This window comes from Bubalus bubalis, chromosome 3 (genome assembly GCF_019923935.1).
Source record: "Bubalus bubalis isolate 160015118507 breed Murrah chromosome 3, NDDB_SH_1, whole genome shotgun sequence".
NCBI classification, from domain to species: domain Eukaryota; kingdom Metazoa; phylum Chordata; class Mammalia; order Artiodactyla; family Bovidae; genus Bubalus; species Bubalus bubalis.
Genome location: NC_059159.1, coordinates 165,198,177 through 165,219,376, shown reverse-complemented (window position 1 = coordinate 165,219,376; position 21,200 = coordinate 165,198,177). Strand labels below are relative to the sequence as shown.

The following is a 21,200-nucleotide window of genomic DNA, read 5'->3' as shown; positions in this document are numbered from 1 at the left end:
TCAGTGTTCTGAAAAGGATGGAGAAGATTGTCCAGGGTGGTCCAGAGCCTCAGCTCCTCTGCTAGTCACTTCCTTTGTCTGGACCTGAAGCACCTCATCTGTTGGATGGGCACACTACCACCTGCCCAGACCTTGCTGCAGAGCAGCGGACAGGCAGCAGGTGTCAAAGTGCATGGCCGTCTCATGCTCCAAACCCTCCCCCACTTGAGTAATGAAGAAAGGGGCTCAGAGAAGGTTGGTGATCCACCTGAGGCCACACAGCATGGCTTTCCTCCCTTAGGCCCTGCCCCAAGTGCTCTGTCCTGCTTTTCCAGCTCCTCCAGGGAGGAGATGAGGAGGAGCCTTTTCAGCAGGACTTATGGCTCGTTCCCCACACTCTCCCTCCTGGCCATTCTCCTCCCCAGGCATCTGTGTACTTACAATGAGGCCGGGGACTCCTGTGGGCCCTGGCAGGCCCAGTTCTCCCTGCAAAGAAAGAGAGACCAAGGTGGTTACTTGCTCTGTGTCCCTCCAGGCCACGCCCTCCACCCCATCCTCCATGTGAGCCCCTGGTAGAATCGTTCAGAGCTGAACACTTTTTGTTCCTGACTCTTCTGAGCCTGGCCTGGAGTTTGGATGAGAACTTCCTCCTTCATCATCAGCTTCCCACATCTGTAAAGTGGGGAGGTTGGATTTCTAATCCAGCACCTTCCAGCGGCAGGTGTGAGAATGGGCAGAATCCTCACTGTGACAATAAGATGGGCAGGATGCCTGGCCCACAAGATCTCATTGCATCCTCACCTTACAGATGGCAAAACTTAGGCTCCAAGGTCAGGCAACTGTCCCAAGGTCAAGGACGAGGAAATAACAAGGGGGTGAGGACACCACGCCAAGACCTACCTGGCCGGCCTCCCTCCATTTCTCAGCCAGAAGATACTGGGGGCCTTGAGCGAATCCCCGATTCCCCCAGCAGAAAGAGGCTCTCAGGGTCCACCCCCCAGGGCCTCTGAGAGGCTGGGAGCTCTCGCCTGGGAGTTGGGAGACACAGCCATGTGTGGGCAAAGTTTGTTTTCCAGATCTCTAAAAATGGCCCTTCAGTTGCTTGCACCAGAAAAGACAGGTAGAGGGGATTGGATCAAATTAAAAATGCATAAGTGGGAATAAAAATAGGCTCTAGAAATGGTGATTATGAATCACCAACATCCTCCAGGGGGTTGTCTTCCTTCATCTGTGCAATCAGATGGGACATCATTATTACAGCCACTGAGAAGAGGAAGAGGAAGTGAGGGGTAGCCTTGGCTTTAAAGCAAAGGATCTGAGACTCGGGAAAGCGAAGGGACTTGTTCAAGGCCACTCGATTATGCAGCAGAGCTGGGACCAGTCATCAGGACCTCTTCCTACTCCTCTGGACCATAAGTACAGAGTCATCCCTGCCCCTCCCCAAGGACACTTCCGGGATGAAGTCACCTATTATATTAATAGTGGTTAATTCGGTGACTGGTACGCTGAAGGAAAGACTCTGGTTTCCCACTTCTGACCCCTTGCCAGTGCTCTTTCCTCCACCTGGAATGCTGCCCTACCACCTCTTTCCTCATCCCAATTCCAATGCCATCTTCCCCAGGAGTCATCTCTGCTTCGTTCTCCCTCCTTCATAGCACCTGTGACCTCTCTGATCCCACATGTCTCACTTCACCTCGTGCAATGGACTAAGGAGACGGTCATGAGCTCCTCCAGGGCAGGAACAGGCCCCATCATTACCCACTCTTTCCAACCCCTCCATCCAGTGAAAACCCAGTACCTCCCTGCCCTCTCTCACAGCCTTCTCACAACACCTCTCTGAGACTGGCCGATCTGCCATTGGATCCCTGTCATTTACAGATGAGGAAACAGATCCAGACAGGGCAACTGACTTGTCCAAGCTTCCATGCCTGGCAAGGGGTGCAGAAGGATCCGAACCCAGACCCACCTGGCTCTGAGACCAGGGCTTCAGGTCCCCAGGGAGCCCGGGAGTCAGCCCCAAGCTGGGTGAGGCTCAAGGAGCATTTGTGGAATTAAAACAAGCACATATCAGGTGCTGACTATGGATCTAGCAGCCACCTCTGCTGAGGGCACAGCTGGGCACAGCTGCACAGATGGGAAGCCCCAGGACAGATGTGGGCACACGGCAGATATGCCAAAGAGCCCTGGACATGATCTGCACTTCCAGGCAGAGATCATGCTTTCCCACCACAGGAGCTGGAGCCTCGGACGGGAAGGGAGAGGCGGGCTCAGCTCCCCAGGGCAGGCTGACCTGGCTCCCTGACAGGCCTCAATTATTTACAAACTCTATAAACATGCCTATGCTGGAGATTGCTTTAGAACTCAGCTCTTCCCTCCATACACGGCCTGCAAACCATCTGCTCCCCCAGGCTGCTGCCGTCCCATAAACATTTCTGGGACTTTGTAAGATGGTAGTGGCCCTGGATTCCCCAGCAGGAAGTGACCCACGAACCTTCCTGATCCCTTGAGGATGGGACATAGCCTAGGGCTTTGGGACCCGGGGCTCAGTGGGCCAGAGGGCTCTCCCGGAGTGGGGGTGGGGTGGCTCAAAGGCCACCCATAGTAGACAGAAGCCAGGAATTCAGGAAAATCATGCAGTTCACCCAGGAACACTCAGCTCATGGGTGACCCGGCTGGGTGACCTAAAAGCTTAGGGTCCTAAAACCTGCTGTGTGCTTGTTCCTAATCTCTTTCCTGTTCCCCAAAAAGATGTGAAATACTTACAGGGTTTCCATCCAGTCCCGGGGGGCCTCTTTCCCCAAAGTCTCCAGGAAACCCCTGAGGGCATGAGAGAGAGCAAACATCTGCAGATTAGTGTGTATACCTGTGGGTGGCTTGGATCCAGACCCCTAGGGGACACAGGACATGTCCATGCAGTCTCACTCGCTGGTTCCAGGATCTGGGCAGGCTCTGCAGTCCTGAGTCACCTCAGGCCCTCAACAAACATCCTCCCCTCGCCGGCCCCCAATAAAGAACTTCCCAAGGACTGGAAGAATGGCCAGGGAGCCCTCTTTTCATGTTCTCTGAGTGTCAGAAAAGAGTACCCAGCTCCCTGGCACGTAAAGGCCAGCCCCCAAGCTGAGACTTCCCTGGTGGCTCAGTCAGTGAAGAATCCACCTACAATGCAGGAGACCCGAGTTTGATCTTGGAGAAGGAAATGGCCAGCCACTCTAGTATTCTTGCCTGGAAATTCCATGGACAGAGGAGCCTGGCGGGCTACAGACTATAGAGTCGTATACGACTTAGCAACTGAACTTCCACCAGGCTGAGACCTGGTCCTGATGGAGCGGGGGGGTCAGGAAGGTCTAGGCCTCCACCAGTCACTGACTTGCCGAGAATTTTGAGTCATGCCTTCCCCTGTGAGCTTCAGTTTCCCCACAGGTCCAAGCAGGAGAGGCTTCTGCAGCATTTCCCAGCCCTGACCTTCTGCAATTTCTGTGATGTGCTCTTTAAAAGCTACCCTGTGGAATCATGATCCTCATTTTACAGATGAAGAAAGTGAGGCTCTGCAAGGGCAGGTGTCAAGGTCATAGAGTCACACGGATAGGGAATACGGGCACCATGGCCACAGGTGAGTTTCGGCAGCCAAGAAAAACCAGGTGGCCCAGCGTGGGCAGGTCTGGCCCTCTCGCCCCCACCCTGACCCCTTCTCCACACTCTCTGGGGAGACAGGCAGCTGGAAAAACATCAGCTGTGGAGAAGCTTCTCGGAGCCGAGGAGGAGGGGACAGCTCCATTCTACTTCAAAAGGAAAAGAAAGTCCCGAGCTTGGAATTCAGGGAAACCTGTTCTCCTCTCCTTGAATTCAAATCACTGTTTTTCCAGGGAAATTTAATAAAAAAACAAAGCACATGTTTCTCTGACCAAGAGGAGGCCTGAGCTGTTCAAACAGTCAAGATTCTTCACGGAGGATAATTTATTTCTGGTTTCTGAAGCCACTGGGGGAATCCAGAAAGTAGATTAAACTAAAAAGACCAAAGACAAAAACAAAACCCAAGCCAATTACAAAGTCTAAACTGGCTGAGCAAAGATACCTTGAAGCGTGTGTGCATCTGGGCCTTCGTCCTGCCCTGCCCAGAACACTATTCCCCTCAAATCCCTCCTCTGCCAGGAAACCCTAGTGGACCAGAAGGGAAGGTGTTGATATGGACCCTGTAGGAGGCGTGGCTTCATTCTGACACCCAAAAGAGGAAACGAGGACACATTAAAGAGATCTGGGCCAAGCCAGTGACTTTGACATTCGCCCTTAAGGGGAAGGTTATTGGTCCCATTTAACAGATGGGGAAACTGAGGCTCAGAGAGAGAAATATCACCTCACCAAAGACAAAAACCAAGTCTGTGGCAGAGCTGAGCCCAGGTCCCACCTCTCTCAACTCTGCCATGTTTGTATGAGCTGAGTATGGGCACATCCTGGCATGCAGAAGCTGCTTGAATGTGTGCCTGACTGAATTAAGAGAGTGGTAAAGGTAGGCGTGTGTGTGTGTGTGTGTGTGTGTGTGTGCATGCATGCGCACAAGAGCATGCCCCTCCAGATCAAGTTTTCATGGGGCTACATCTGACCCTATCTAAGATGCTTCTTCCCACATCCTTAGGGTCCCCCTGGAAAATTTCAATCCAGCCCCACTTGGGCATGCTATAAGGTAGAGAGCTGCCTCATCTCCTGGGGCAGGAGATCTCAGCTGGGCGAGTAGTGGGCAGCAGAGGCTCCTGAAGGCACTTGAGCCACCACCTCTGACCTTGGAGGATGCAGCTGGGGGCTTGGCAAGACAGAGGACAATCCCTCAGGTGACAAGGTGGGATGCTGTCTAGCCGGACACCTGGCTGACTTCACAAGGCAGGGTTCGGGGAGTCGATGCTGTGCTCTCCAGATCCAGGGTCTGGAGACAGCCTGGAGACTTAGCTGGGCTCACCCCCAGGTGGGCTGTGTGACTACAGGCAGACCCTCACTTGACCCTCTGTCCTCTCAGGCTGAGGGTGTGCTCTCTGGGAACCCTTCAGCTTGGCCCATCCCTTAGACAAAGCCTGGAAGGGAGGAGCAGGAATGGCCCTGGGACCCCGCCACCAGCCCCATCACCTCAGGAAGACAAGACAGCGTGACAGCAGTCCCCAGGCATCAATCCTGGCTGAGATGCCCAACGTGTTCACATGCAGAAGCCACCAGACGGGTTCAAACCCATGTGTCTGCAGTCAGGGCCACGCTAGGCTGGCCCAGGGACTCCTCTCAGACCCCGGTGCCAGGCCAGCTTCCCCCGTGAGGCTTTAGAACCAAAGCAACAGGATGCCAACCCTCCACCACCCGTGGGCCTCTCTGAGCCTCGGTTTTCTCTGCTGTACAATCGGGGTCCTGAGAGTTTGAGCCAAGATGCTGGATGGAGGGCGAGTCCCTGCCGGCACGTGGAGGCAGCAGCGATGTGAGGGCACCTCTCTGAGGCTTAAGCCAAGACTAGACCATCAGAATCAATGGTCAAAAACCCAAAGAGAGGCACTTATGCAGAGAAAATGCAGCCCAAGGAGAGCCGTGGCTGAGGATGGGGTGGTGGCAGCAATAAGAGAAGCAGCACCATGACAGACGACCTATCATTGGCCCCATTTTCGAGATGAGGAAACTGAGGCCCAAGGCTATTAGGGAACTTGTCTGAAGTCACACAGCTATGGAATAGCAGAACTGGGATGTGAACTCAAGCAGTCTGACTCCAGAGCCCATTCTCTTGGCTGTGAATCAACAGTGAGTACACAGAATGGGCTAGAGCAAGCCTGTAGCCTCTCAAAGGTGCATGAGAGCCCTGGGCTAACACGTAAGAGGGAATGGCATTGCCAAGGCTCAGGACTGGTTCTGGTTCTCTGCTGTGCTCAGCGGCCTCAATACCCAGCCCTGTATCTACCTTTTCTTGCTTTCTTCAGAGCCAAGCAGATGACCTAGAAATCTAGGGTAATTAAGAACACAATAATCCAAAAAAGGGCTTCCCTGGTGGCTCAGACAGTAAAGAATCTGCCTGCAATGTGGGAGACCTGGGTTTGATCCTTGGGTTGGGAAGATCCCCTGGAGGAGGGCATGGCAACCCGCTCCAGTATTCTTGCCTGGAGAATCCCATGGACAGAGGAGCCTAGCCTACAGACCATGGGGTCACAAAGAGTTGAACACGATTGAGTGACTAAGCAGAGCACAATCAGAAAAAAGATAGGGCTTTAAAAGAGCTGGAACTGGCATCCAGATCTGCGACTGGAATAATCATAGATGGTCTAAAATGGAAAGACCGTAGCTGTTCTTGGCATTCAGCACCTCATTCGTCAGTGGGGAAACTGAGGCCCAGAACCTGCCCAAGGTCCCCTCACCTCGCTAGCTTGCCGCACCCCTCCACCGCTGAGCAACACATCCCAGTTCCAACACTTGCCCAGGGCCCTGATGCTTGATCCAAGGGGTCCCAGAGAGGTGGCGGTGGAGCGGAATGTGCACCACCACCTCCACCCTGCTTGCTTCTCCCCCTCTGGCCGCGCCCGCCCGTGCACAGCGCACACTAACAGCCCGGCCGATGGCGGGACCTTCCTCCGCAGGCCTGAGCTCCCGGCTACAGCAAGCTGGCCCGAGGCCCAAGGAATGAGCTTGGCGCCCTGCCGGGCCCCAGCCACGTGGTCTCCCCACTTCCCCAGGTCAGGCCCCCCTGGGGAACTGAATGCCTCGTACTTTGGGCAGAACAAGGCCCAGGAGGAGACAGAACCAGGATCCAGGGCGAGACTCCACATTCTCTCTTGGCTACGGCAGTTCAGAGGAACAGATGCCCAAACAGGGACAGTTCTCATAACCACATCTGTGGCAGGATGCCAGGGGCTGAGGAGGTCTCCGAGGGTCATCTTCTCCGCCCCCTCCCTCCAGCCAGTGTCTACACCGACGGCCTGCTCCAGAAGCTGAGACGTCGGGGAGGGGATGCCTGCAGTCTCCAGGATCAGAAGTCCTACTACGTCTTGAAGACTCAGCTCTCTGGCCTGCGAGATGGTCAGTCCTGCCCCACCCACCTGACAACTCACCTGCCCAGCTTCCCCTGAGCTAAGGAAGAAGTGAGATATTTGCAATCCAGTCTCTGGTAACATTAGGCCTTGCTGCTGCTGCTAAGTCGCTTCAGTCGTGTGCGACTCTGTGCGACCCCACAGACGGCAGCCCACCAGGCTTCCCCGTCCCTGGGATTCTCCAGGCAACATTAGGCCTTAGCCTCCAGTAAATTCTAAAATGCCATCACACGCTGGTTAGGTCCTAACAGTGGAATTCATGATAACCTCGAGGAAAAGCCTGCAGAAGAAACTTGGAGCCCTCTTTACAGGGTTTACATTCGCTAAAGTCAAGGAGCTCCCGCACAGGTTTGACAACAGCCTGTATTTTCTTCCAGAAGATGTGTGCCCTCCGAGTGCTCCAAAAGGGAAAGACTACTTAAGATCCCAGCACCCTTTTCTCATGACACTGAGCACGTCTTCACCCTACCTTCTGATATCTACCCAGGAATCCAGCCACAAGGAGTCACCGCAGGGAGGAAGATGGAGGGAGGCAGGGAGAGTTCTCAGCAGGATCCCAGGGTTGCCAACAGCCCTGGGTACAGTTCCAGTTCCAGTTTTGGACCCTAGGGATCATACCCCTAGCTCACAGCAACACCACCGCTTAGGACCTTCATCTGTTTTGTCCTCAGTTTCTCCAGTTGGAAACCACTTTGCTCCCTGCTGCCCTCAGGCTGAAAAAGAGCTTGAAGCCAAAACTGAACTATGTGAGAAGCCCTGTCCTGCCCCAGACAGGCATGTGGCCTTGGCCGAGTCCCAACTGTCCCTAAGCCACACACGGAGGGAACCGGAGCCAAGGCTGGACCTTTCCAGCTCTAAGCTTTAGGGTCTGCCCGCCTGACTCGCTACACAAGACCAGCCCTGGCAGGTCTGGCCAGAAGCCACGAGAGAAGCTGTGAGCAGGGGCTGGTCTTGCCAGGCATTCCAGCGGGCTCGACAGTGAAGCCAGAGTGCAAGACAAGAGGATTCACTGTGGCATCATCCTAGGCCCCATGTGAGACTGCAAGGCGTGGCTGTGTCCCCAGCTGTGTCACTGCGTCGTGCCCCTAACAGCCCAGGAGAAGCCTCTTCAACTCCAGCCAAGCTTGTAACATCTTATATCTGGACCCCTCCTCGGGAAACCACAACACAGGCGACGGGAGATGAGAGATGTGGAGTAAGCTTTCCTTTGGAGGATGAAGATGGGAGCACAGAGAGGAGAGGGGTGACGGGGAGAGCACCCTGCCTGAGCACACAAGGGTCCTGGATTCAAGTCCCAATTCTGCCACCAATGTGCTGTGTGACCTTGGGCGAGTTTACTGGCCTCTCTGAGCTACGTCTACTTATGCGTCTGACAAAGAGGTGGGGCCAGGTCATCACTAGGGTTCCTGCAGCTCTGATGTGCTCTGACCTCTGCTGTGTTTCACAGCTCCCATCCGCAAAAGACTCCCACACAGCCTCCTGATGCTGAGCAGGCTGTATGCATGGGCCTGAGGTTTTGCTTGCTGGAGAGAAACGGACCACAGCAAAATCATTGCCAGCCCTGCCGAAATGAGGCCAGCTGCGATCTGGCATGAAGGGATTCAGCTCATTCTCCTGACATTTCCTCTTGGTAATAAGTGCCTAGAAATCGTCTGGCCCAAAGCTTTTGACCAGAAGAAAACCCATTCACAGAAGGAGCCCCCAACTCCCATCAAACGGATCAGGGGCTTAGGAGCACGTAACAGGGGGATGGCCCTAAAGACCAAGCGAGGAGTGTGTGAGCCAAGGGTGCAGCAGACTGGGAGGCCAGGCAAAGGCACACACAAAGCCCGAGGGACTCAGGGATATAAAGTCTATTCCATACATATTAAATCATTCTGAGGCAGACCCTGCCCATGTGCTGGCCAAGATGATTGGACCAGGGTCAAGCAGACTTTCTCGGCCCTCTGGGGTATTGCATGGCCATAGGACTCCTTGGCGGAATGGGGGTGGTTCCTCGCACCCACGCCTGCCACCCCAGTGCCAGGGAACACCCATTATGGAGGGCAGGGTGGAATCTGAGGGAGTTAAAGGCACAAAGACGTGGAGTGAAGAGACAGAAATGAGTTGTCTGTTACAGGGGTTGAAGTGTGGCAAGGCCTCAGAGGGTCTCTGGGTGCATAGCTTTGAAACCTCGGTTTCCCTGCCTGGAAAATAGATAATCAATCTTACCTCAGTGAATCAGTATGAGAACCACATGTAGTGGTTCAAATGCCGCGCAGGTAGCAGGGCCTCCGGGAGTGTGTGCTCAGGGACAACTACAGGTCACGTAGTTATGTCTGACTCTTTGCGACCCCATAGACTGTAGCCCACCAGGCTCCTCCGTCCATGGAATTTTCCAGGCAAGAATACTGGAGTGAGTGGCCATTTCCAACTCCAGGGGCTCTCCTGACCCAGGGATTGAACCCGTGTCTCCTGCGTCTCCTGCCTTGGCAGGTGATTTCCAGGGCTGCACTGAGACATTCTACCTGAGCCAACTGCTCCCACTCTGTGACTGATGCTTTGGGAAAACAGACCCAGAGAGGTAAAGCCATTGGCTTAAATTCACACAGCCCAGAGGAATCCTCAGTCACCCACAAAACTACAAATAGAAACAATAACTGCTACCATCTATTGAGTTTTTACTATGTGACAAGCACAATGACTTCATGAGCTAGAAGCTATTATCCCCATTTTTCAGATGAGAAAACTACAGTTCAGACCCAGCAGTACTCCTGCCCCAGGGCCTTTGCACCTGCTCTTCCCTCAACCTGGAAAGCTCTTCCCCACAGCAACCACAAAATTAAAAGATGTTCACTCCATGGAAGAAAAACTATGACAAAGCTAGACAGCATATTAAAAAGCAGAGACATTACTTTGCTGACAAAGATGCATGTAGTCAAAGCTATGGTTTTTCCAGTAGTCATGTATGGATGTGAGAGTTGGACTATAAAGAAACCTGAGCGCCGAAGAATTTATGCTTTTGAACTGTGGTGTTGGGGAAGACTCTTGAGAGTCCCTTGGACAGCAAAGAGATCCCACCAGTCCATCCTAAAGGAAAGCAACCCTGAATATTCACTGGAAGGACTGATGCTGAAGCTGAAGCTGAAGCTTCAGCACTTGGCTACATGATGTGAAGAGAGAACTCACTGGAAAAGACCCTGATGCTGGGAAAGATTGAGGGCAGGAGGAGAAGGACGACAGAGGATGAGATGGTTGGATGGCATCACCAACTCAATGGACATGAGTTTGAGCAAACTCAGGAGTTGGTGAAGGGCACGGAAGCCTGATGTGCTGCAGTCCATGTGGTCGCAAGGAGTTCGACAGGACTGACTGAACAACAACAGTTAGCCCTCAGGCACAAAAGAACTATCAGCCGCAAACTGTTCTAGGTCTGAGGGTGAGGTGCCCCTTCTGTCAGTTCCATGAGGTCAGGACCTGGATGTCTCTCTTCTCTGAACCCCGCCCCACGACTTGGCCCCCAGAGGGCCCAGATCCCTATACTACAACAGGTAAGGTGTCATGAACACGCATGTCAACCACAGAATCACAGTCAACCCCGTTTCTGGCCACCCCTGAGTGTTCCTGGCTCCCTCGCAGCTGCCTCTCACCTTCTAACTCCCCCACTATCCCTTCTCCATCAACCACAAACAAAGGGAGGCCCAGACCCAGAGATGAAGATGGGTCCAAGCCCAGGAGTTAACCTGTGGGGCAGCAGCAGAGAACCTTAAGCCACCAGCAGGGGCCAGGGCTGAAAGAAAGATGCTTCAGTTACAATCCTGGGTCTCCTTGGACCTGACAACGGGACCCTGGACATATCACCCTGACTCTCAGAGCCTCAGTTTCCCCTTGTGAAAAATGAGATCGTTGGAATGAATGACTTTCCCCCAAGTGAAGATTCTAGGAATCCACTTGCGCAGCATTATTGCCAACTCGTGAACTTGAGCCAACACTGAGATCAGAGGCCCTGGACAAGAACCGAGTTAGTATCCTGGTTCCGTTGTGAAACTCTGGGCAAGTTACTTGAACTCTCTGGGCCTTGGCTTTTTCTTCCTGCCCCACAGATGCCCAAACAAAGGGAGAAATAATTTCCTTCTACAATGGACAATCAGGGTCAGAGCTGGTGAACTGGGGTTCCTGCTGAGCCTGTCTTGTGGTCACGTCTCCAATGGGCCTGCCCAACACCCCAGGGCCCTCTGGCCTTGTGTGTGTAGCAGTAAAACAGGTAACACCAGCACAACACAGAGACTGAGTGTTCTCAGACACAGGAGCACAGATATCCGGTCTAGACAAGGCCCCCAGCATGGACACTCACGACCCAGACAACAGAAGCCCCCCGACACAGAACCGCCTTGCAGGACAACTGCTGGACGTACTGAGAAGCACCATCCCAGAAGGGCCCAGAGTCCTCAGGAGCCCCCAGCCCCAGCTGTGCAGCAGCCACTCAAGTGTTCTGGCAGCAGGACCCGAGGCCCAGACAGCCCCCCATTCCTGCCCACACACTCTAAGCAGAGCAGGGCGGAGCAGAGAGAAGCGAAGAATGCCCAGGCCGTGGGTGGACAGGCCACATGGCCAGTGGGAGGTCAGGTTCACCCATAGAATCTGCGTAATAGACACGGAAAATCTTTACCGGCCTACCCATCTTGCCCCTCTTGCCAGGAACGCCAGGCAGACCCTGTAGAAGGAAACAGGGAAGAGATCAGGACAGGATTCCAGCAGGAGACTAACAGCATTGCTCCAAACCAGCCTCTCTTCCACCCACAAGAGGAAGTCACGGTAAGCCTGGCATCCAGTCCGCAAATACAACAGGCACCAGTAATGTGCATGTCGGATGGATGGTCCTTAAATGCAGGTCCTCAGAGTAGGGGCCTGCAAGGACCTGAGCTGGGGAGATTCCTAAGGAAAGCACCTAGGACTCTGGTATTGAGTGGATATTCAATAAATGCTCCCGCTGTTTCCCTGTGATTCTCTTTCCCCAGTTTATTGATGAGATTACAGTTGAGTCCCCCAAATGTGGGCTCAGGTGGAGAGGGGACAGAGCCGGTCCAGAGGCAGGTGGGGCACACCACCTCTGTCCTGGGAACTCCAGCAGCCCCGGACACACATACACAAATGAGCGTGGTGTGTTCAGGAAAGCTTCACATAACTCGTGCCTGGTGGGGATCTGGTCCATGGGCCACATTGATCGGAAGTTTGAAATAAGCCCACTCTTCATTTGCTGAAAGCCCTTCAGGAGCTCCTCATGCTTTCGGAAGAGTCCCTCTCCTGACCTTGGTTCCTGGGGGCCATATAGCTGTGCCCAGGGGCCCCCTCCGGCCCGTCTCCCATCCGCATTCCTGCCTTGCACTCAGAGCTTTGTGCTGTTAAACTCGCCAAGTAAGCTTCTGTCCCTGACTTTGCACATGCTCTTCTCTATGTCTGGAAGGCATCTGCCTCGACTTCACCCTTAGTGGACACCTGTTTAACTCTGCAGCACCTCCTCCAGGAGGGATTCTAGAACTTTTCCAGCCTGGCCCGTGGCAGAGGGAGTGGGTGGGGGAGAGAGAAACAGAGAAGGCGTACTCACTCGCTCTCCATCAGACCCTGGCAGGCCGAAGAGCCCCGGGAGTCCAATGTAGCCCTAGGAAAAGAGCAGAGGGGCGGTCAGAAGGGCTGGCTGGTGGGGTGTGGCTTGCCCGGCTCGGCCCAGCCCGGCCCAGACCCCCCTTGCTGCGCTCTGGCGCCCGGCTCCTCTTCCTCGCTGGCAGCGGTGGCGGCCCAGTGGCTCCACGATGACATAGGCCTTGAGGCAAGTGTATATGCCCATGGACTGCATGGTGCTGGCTTCCACGATGTAGTCCAAAGGCACATACCCTCACGCCAGGGAAGGGCGCGGGCACTCGCAGGGGAAGGCCCGCCCCATGCCGGGGGCTCCTGGATCTGCTGGAAGGAAGCTCTCCGCTGGGTTAGATGCTGGGGTGGCACCAAGCCCTACCCACCCTCCCAGGGAGGCTGGCGGGCACTTGCGGCTCCTGCAATGCCTCCTTCTAGGCCTCCAAGGCTGTGCACGTGGGGCTCACATCACCCTGGAGCGCCTGAGGGTGGCCGACAGTGACAGCCGCTGCCACCCTGGCGTGCTGGCATCCTGCCAAGCACGTGTGCTGCTGAGTTCAGCCCTCCCAAGGACCCTGCAGATGGCCCGTCCTCCTCCTCACTGACAAAGAAGACCCAGGCTCTGGAGAGAAAGCAGCACAGCGAGTCAGGGGTAGAGTCCGGATCGTCTGCCCTCCAGCCTCTCTCCACGCCATGCCCTCCACCAGGCATGCCCTTCCCACCCCCACGACTGCAGAACCAAAGCTTTCAAGCCTGGCTCGGAGGTTCTCTCCTCTGGCTAGTATCCCTGATGCCTCCAACCAGAAGCAACCTCCTCCCCTCTCCCTGGCCCCCTATTTATACCCATTGCATGGGTGCTAAGTTGCTTCAGTGTCGTGTCTGACTCTGTGACCCCATGGACCATAGCCCACCAGGCTCCTCTGTCCATGGGATTCTCCAGGCAAGAATACTAGAGTGGGTTGTCATTTCCTCCTGGAAATCTTCCCGACCCAGGGATTGAACCTGCATCTCTTGTGACTCCTGCATTGCATGTGGATTCTTAACCACGGAGCCACCAAGGAAGCCCCTATTTGTATCCCACTTAATAGATTTACCACTTTCTCTTCTGTATCTTCAGTATCTTTCTCCACGTTTCATGGCCTCATTAGCCCGGGAACTTCTCCAGAGCAGGAACCTAGCCCAGGGTTCCTATCATATCTGTACTCTCTAGATGTTTGTGAAATGACTTCACTGATTGAATGGACATGAGTTTGAGCAAACTCAGGGAGATGTTGAAGGACGCAGAAGCCTGGCGTGCTACAGTCCCTGGGGTCACAGAGTCAGACACGACTGGGCGACAGAACAACATAAGCTAACATTTACTGAGCATGAAGCATGTGCCAGACCCACTTCTCCGTGCTCTGCAAACATTTAAGGCATCTACTGTGCCCTCTCCACACCCTCAGGAGGTAGGAATTATTAGTCAGCCTCCTATAGAGGTGAGATCATTTAGGCCCAGAGAGGCTAAGTGACTTGCCCAAGGTCACATGTAGCAGAATGTGGTATTTGAATTGAGGTCATCTGACTCCCAGGGCCAGGGCCCTCTAACCACTTTGCTACACTGCCTCCCATAAACAAGCAACCGGTGCAGACTCACAAGCGTTTCTCCGTCCCTAGAAGAGGTCACGAGGCCCCTTTCTCAGCATCATCTTAACAAATGATGTTTACTGATCGTTCCTAGCAGGGCTTATATCCCAGATTTGCAGTGATGGGCTCAGAGAGGTCCAGAGATGTGCCCAAGATCCCACAGCTGGTTAATGGCAGGGTAGGTCTCCAAACCAGCTGCCCTGACCCCAAGTCTGTGCTCTGCCTACTTCATAAACATAAGGCCAGTGATGGCAGGATTGGGCGGGCAGCCTGAGTGGCCCTGGCTCACCCAGGCTGCTCAGGGCCCTGTGACCCTGAAAAGGTGTGTGCCAGGGTCAGACCAGCAATCCCCTGCACACGTGACCTCTAGATGCCACAGCAAGGCAAACGGCAAGCAGCCCCAGATGTCATTAGCCTGCCTCGCTCCTCCAGTCCTCCTGGTAGATCAGAGACCTGGGGCTGAGCCAGGAAGCCCTTCTCCCTCAGTTCAGGAGGCCCTTCTGGAGCCAGAGCTCGCGGGGACAGTTGGATAAAGGGAAGGAGGGGGCGCCCAGCTCCTAGGACAGGAGCCTCCTCAGCCCCTGTCTATCACTGCCCCGCCCCCATCACCATCATCATCATCACTGACATCATCAACACGTCCTGGGGAACTTTCCCACCTCCCAGCCACTCTCCTAACATCCGCCCGTCAGATCCAGGGATTCGGGCTGAGACTGCAGCCATAAATAGCCTTGGCTCAGGCTCGAAGGACACGTCATACCTGACCTGACCTGGCCTGACTGAGGACTCTGTGACCCACTTGCTGAGCATTCTTTAAAAGGCAGGCAGCCCAGCCCTCCAAATACCTGGGTCCTCAATCCCAGCCCCACCTTAGGCAAGCTGTGGGAACTGGGCCCCTATCATGAGCCCAGTTTCCTTGTATATAGAAGACAGGATTCCACTAGATTGCTTCTTAGTGTTCTAAACTCCATTTTACCTCCATTCAATTCATCCAGAACTTTCTCCATTGCCCCACAACCCACCTGGGAGCCCACCTCAGCAGTATTTACACTTCCAAATTCCTAGCATCCCCCTAACCATGCCAGGGGTAGGAATGGACATCCCTCCCACTGGAAAGATGGGCAAAGAGCCTACTGGCTACTCAGGGTTTGTTTCAGGGGACTTGAAGGAGGGGCCGAGGAGATGCTCCATTAGCCTCCAGGCCTGGACAACATTCACTCATTGGTCAGGACTGCCCTCCCTAAAGGGTGATACCCCAGCCCTCAGCTAGGTGTAGGAGTGAGGCCTCAGAGGACTCCAGTGACAGACAAAGTGGCCCCAGCTTTGGTTCCTTACTGATTGGACTTGCTGGGGGACACAGCAAGCAAATGTGTGATTATAGCAGCTGGACTGCGGCCGAGCCTCCAGCCAACCTGTGCTGCCCAGCTGCCTGGCCGTGGAGACCAAGCTGGCTCCAGGGTTCCCCACCATGTAGCCATTCTCTGCCTCTCTGCTCTTGGGAGCACTCAGGCGGGAGGACCAAGGCCCCAGCTCCCCCAGAAGACCCTGGGTGGACACTGCAGGCTTTACAGCCCCGATCGCCCACCGGGCCCGCTGGAGGGACAGGAAATGCCCACCCGGACCCCCAGGCAGGCGGCACGTGCCAAGTCGCACTTACCCGGCTACCTTTGGGCCCAGGGTCTCCTACAGGTCCAGGAAGCCCCTGAAACACAAAAGACAGAAGGGCAAGGACATATGGAGACGTTCTAGCTGCTGCCACCAACCCAGGCCAAGTCCTGTCTCCTTTGGCTTCAGCTGTCCCTCTGTATGATAGGAGTGGGGTTACACTCCTGGTCTTCAAACGGAGCCCCGAGCTACCCCAGGGCCCCAAGCAGGCGGCTGGGAGAGCTTCTGGAGCCATGCTATCACACCCCAGAACTACTCTTTCTTCTGTTTCCTCCTGAGCATCCTTGCCCTGCTGCCTTTAGAAAAGGCTCCTCAGCACAGCCCCCTGAACAGCCCTTTCCTTCAGGGCCCACCTGGCAGATATAGCTCCTGGGCCCCCAGCCCACCGCCTCCCTCTGCCTGGGGGCACCCGTGGCCAGCTCCACACCACCACGGCCACAGAGCTTCCAGAAGCCATATACTGCACCTGCCTGCCAGGGTAACCTTTGGCCCCTGGGCTACCCTCGGGTCCTGGCTGCCCCTGCAAAGGAATAAGAGAAACATAAGGAAAGGGGAGACCCTGCCCAGCTCCAGGTCTGGAGGGCGGTGGGGGACCGGGGTTTACAATGGACAAAGAGAAGGGCAGGAATGTGAGACGAAAGGGGAGGAAGGGGAGGCCGTCGGCCTGCTGGGCGCCCCCGCTAACCCACCCTCTTCCCCCAGCCCACCCTTTTGAGAAACCGGTCCGACCAGCTTGGAGGGACAAAACCCCCTGTCCTTGCAGCCCAGGAATAAAGCACTGAGGGGCCTGGCTGGGCTCTCCCACGCTGGCAGCGGCTGATGTTTGACTTGGGCCAGGGCAGCCAAAATTCCTGCAAACCCCGTGGCGGCGTGTATAATATCCCCTAACATCGCCCGGAACAGGCCAGCTATTCATGGCTCTAACCGGAGTCCAGCGGCTCATGCCAGCACTGGGCCGGTGTGGACTCCAGCCCTTTCAGGCAGATGTGGCTAGGGGAGAGGTGGGGTCGGGTGGGGGCCCCAGCGGGATGGGAGGCAGAGCCTCCTGGCTCTGGAGCTTACTCGTGGAACCGGGCAGGGTGGGGTGGAGGCCAAGGACAGGCAGGGGGGCTGGAGCAAGGGAGGGCGAGGAGGGCAGGGCTGAGGCTGCAGCCCTCACCTGTTCTCCGGGGTGCCCCGTCGGTCCAGGATAACCCTTCTGTCCCTGTGGAGGGAAAGAAACCACTTGAGCCTAGGACGACACGTCTGGGTCCGGGGATCGCAGAGGCGCGGCCTTCCCGCCTGCCTTCGCAGCACTGCAGGCGCTACGGCAGGGACGTACGCTAGCACGCGTTTGAGAACTGCTCTCCGAGTGGAGATATGTACATCAGGCATCCTGCAGTTTCCTCTCCGTCACCAGGGGTTCTTAGGCCAGAAGACAGCCGGGATTGATCCCTCCTTGGGCAGGGCTTGTGAGCTGAATTAGGATACAGCAACTGGGAGAGACTGATGCTGTTATCACCACCCTTCTTTCCAAACCCAGAGAGAAGGTAAGAACATCCGAAGCAGGGCTGGAGGGATGTCTGAGTGATGGGTGGACCGATGAGGACCTTAAAGTCTGGGCTGTGCTCACCCACCATACAATGCTGGGATTTTTCTGTCGGAACCTTCTCATTAATCCCCTATCAGAAAAGATCTCATACATATTGACCAATTGTGTGACCCCCAAATAGCTACCCCCCTTCTTCCCAGCGATTCCAGCCACTATTCCAGGGGGAAAGAGGCCACTAGATTGACTGAGAAAGACTCTGGTGACATTTCAGTACCAACCATGTGTCCTGTCCCCATGGTCTAATTCCCATGGTCCAAGGCCAGGTCTCCAGGTCAAGAGAATCAAAACGAGTGTGTGCCTTCAGGTGGCACTGGGGATAGCCACTTGGACCGTTTCATGAGTGTAAGGAGCTCTTTGCAGGGAAACCCCACACTTCAAACTTCCCTAAGCTTTGGGCTGTTATGAAACAAGACAGAGCAGGGGCTTCCGTTTCAGACAGTGTGGTGGAGATGGGGTGATCTCCATTAGATGGCCCCCCCGCCCTCACAGGAGCCCTGTGCTGGCTCCAGACCATCTCTGACTTACTGTGCAACCCTGGAGGGGTTACTGCCCTTCTCTGGATGTCAAATAAGGGAGTTAGAACTCCGAGGACCCTTCAGTTCTGGTGTTCTGGAACTCAGGAGTTCTAGGGCTCCCCCAGCATGTTAGTCACTCAGTCGTGTCTGACTCGTTGCAACCCCATGGACTGTAGCCCACCAGGCTCCTCTGTCCATGCATTTCTCCAGGCAAGAATACTGGAGTGGGTAGCCATTGCCTTCTATAAGGGATCTTCCCAACCCAGGGATCAAACCTGGGTCTCCTGCATTGCAGGTAGAAGCCCTAGGGCTGCCCCAGGCTGGTGATTAACAAGACTCTAGACTACACACACACACACACACACACACACACACAATGCCTGTGAACCCCCTCTACCCACTGTTCTTTATATCATCTCCATCCTACAGAGGCGAAAACCAAGTCTTGAAGATTGGAAGTCACTTGCCCAGAATCCCATTAGTAAGGAGCAGCGGCTCAAGCTCACCACTGGGTCCTTCTGACGCCGGAGGCCACACGGAGAGCCTTGCAGCCCCCCGGGCATGTACAGTTCATGCACATCCACAAACACCCACAGGCACACACGTTTGGCATCCCCACAGACCCCCAGAAAGCGGCACTCTTTAATTATAAACAGCATCGCTCTGATCCAAGAGGTTTGGGGAGTTTACGAGCATTCCTTCTGCACCTACTCACACCTCGAGACTGCTCAGCGTTGTGACTGCATCTCAGACCTGGGGCCCACGAGCTTGATGCAGCACGGCTGGGTGAGATTCCGCCAGCATGCCATTCTTCCCCGATGGGCAAAGTGACGCAGCGGCCACAGTCAGCAGCCAGCATGCAGAGTGGTTAAGATCTCTTGTTTCAGATTAATCTGGATCCCTATCCTGCTTCCCTACTGGCTGGAGGACTTGGGACCACCTCTCTGAGCCCTGGTTTCATCTTGCAAAATGGGGTTTTCAGGGGTTGGCATTATAGACTGTATGATATAATGTGAGAAGCACTTAGCACCACACTGAATTCAAGGGCCCCATAAAGACCAGCTGCTGTTAGTAGCATGATCTTTATATTTCATTCATTCATGCAACAAACATTTGCTGCACTTTCATGCTCCGGCCCCATGCTAGGCATCGGGTGAACAAGAAGACAAGATCCTTTGCCTTAACGGAATTTACAGTCTAATTAAACATATATAAAAACAAATAAATATAAAACGTAATGTCTCAAGGATTTGCTCACATGGGGGTAGAGTCTCAGTCTTGCAAGATGAAAAAGTTCTGGAGATCGATTGCACAACAGTGTGAACATACCCAACACTGCTGGACTGCATACACAAATAGGGTTCAGATGGAAAAATGCACGTGATGTGTTTTCTCATCATCACTGAAAACGAAATTCTAAAAAAGGGATAATGTGTGGCATGTGCTATGGAGCTATGGAGAGTGCTATGGAGAAAAGTGAGCAGAGTTAGAGGACAGAGCAGGGCCAGGTTGGGCAGGGTGGTGACCGTGGCAGGCAGGGGGGCTGGACACAGGGCTGGCTCTCTGGGGAAAGGCTTCCCAGGCAGAGGGAACAATAGGGGCAGAAACCCTGAGGGAGAATGCTCTCAAGAAAGAATGAGCCCCGTGGGACTGGAGCAGAATGAGTGAGGGGTGAGCAGCAGAGTGACGAGGTGGTCAGAGAGGAAGCAGGAAGCCAGAGCATGCCAGGTGGAAAGATGGCAGGAAAGCACAGGTGGATTTTGAGCAGGGATGTGTCATGGACAGGATACGTGACCATCATCCTTTCTCCACTTGAAGCCTGCAGATGAGGAAAAACAAGCAAAGCCTTTTCCCATGGAGAGCTGAGTGGAGCCTCAAGCTCTACGCTGTGTGGCTCAGCCAGGGGTTGAGCTCTAAGCCGTCTCTGAGCCTCTCTGTCATCCCCTGCTGCCTCAGTGCCATAAAGGAGTCACTGCAGTAAACGGAGCAAGACTCCCAAGAGACGCGAGAGCGGGCTCCAGGGAGCCCTGAGCACCACGTGCTCCTTGGGCTTCCTTGCAGCCACAAAGAAGCTAGAAACCAATGCTTTGGCAGACTTGTCAGTGAAATCCCAGGAGGAGATTTCAAGTCAATCTCCTACTCAGGATGCAGTGAAAAGGAAGTGAATGACCATCGGGGACGTGAACAGTGACTCACTCTATGCCTGGCCCCGCATTAAGGCCTAGGTGCACCATCTCATCAACACCTGCGATCATCCCTGAGAGGCAGGAATTACCACGCCCACTTGCCAGATGAGGAAACTGATGCCAGATGAGGAAACTGAAGCTTAGTGAGGTAAAGAGGCCACACAGCAGGCTGCGAAGTCCTATGTCCTAACTGCTGAGACCCGAGCTCAGCTGGAAGAGTCACAGGGTCACCAAGAGAAAGACCCTCTTACAGACTCACCTCCCCAGGTCTGAGCTTGTGGATCACTGAAGCATCATGAACCCACTGTCTGAGTTGAAAGGGACCTAAGCCATCAGTTTCACAGCCTCCTTCATTGGATACAATGAGAAACCGAGGCTCAGACAGGTAAACAGACTCGCCAAAGGCTAGTTGGCAAGTTATGGCCAAGCCCAGACCATTCCCCATGACTCCAGACCCACTGGGCTGGGCTTTGTCCAGAAGGCCACAGTTCCTAGGTCTTTTCCAAACCATGGGCCCAGAAGGGCCTTGAACACTGCCACGAACCCGTGTTTCTGTTAGCCGACTGGGAACAGCTGAGATTGAACACAGCCAAGACATGGGGTTGGGGTGGGGGTGGGGGTTCCTATGCTCCCTGGAAAGCACCTTAACGGTGTTTACCAAGCTGGGGCCAGTGAAATAGCTTCAAATGACAGGGCCCCAGGTCTTGGAAGAATCTAAACCATTACCTTCTCCGGGGCCCCAGCAATTACAGGGCGGGCGCTGACCGCAAGGTGGACCCACGGGCAGTGATTTCCCCACGGGTGATGGCTGCCTGACCGGGACGAGGGGAGAGCAGAGGCTTCAGGGGAGTTCCAAGGACCACAGAAATCTGCAAGGGGCCGCTGGCTGCTCGGCAGGCGGGTCTCCACAGGACCCGTGTTTATAATAGAACTCGGGCTATATTTTGGTTTGGGAGCCAGATTAATCATTGCTTACAATGCACAAGTA

General features: G+C 54.7%; 1 protein-coding gene across 6 annotated transcripts in view; it reads right to left on the bottom strand.

The window, feature by feature from the left end:
• Positions 1–21,200, bottom strand: part of COL27A1 (collagen type XXVII alpha 1 chain) — a 152,775-nt gene that overhangs the window by 86,706 nt on the left and 44,869 nt on the right. For all 6 annotated transcript variants that reach the window (XM_044940501.2, XM_025282317.3, XM_044940503.2 and 3 more), the window contains 7 exons: positions 17,080–17,124; positions 16,387–16,440; positions 15,913–15,957; positions 12,604–12,657; positions 11,668–11,712; positions 2,743–2,796; positions 421–465 (listed from right to left, as the gene is read on the bottom strand). In XM_044940501.2, coding sequence (XP_044796436.1) covers positions 421–465; positions 2,743–2,796; positions 11,668–11,712; positions 12,604–12,657; positions 15,913–15,957; positions 16,387–16,440; positions 17,080–17,124 — 342 coding nt within the window. The remainder of the gene's footprint in view (positions 1–420; positions 466–2,742; positions 2,797–11,667; positions 11,713–12,603; positions 12,658–15,912; positions 15,958–16,386; positions 16,441–17,079; positions 17,125–21,200) is intronic.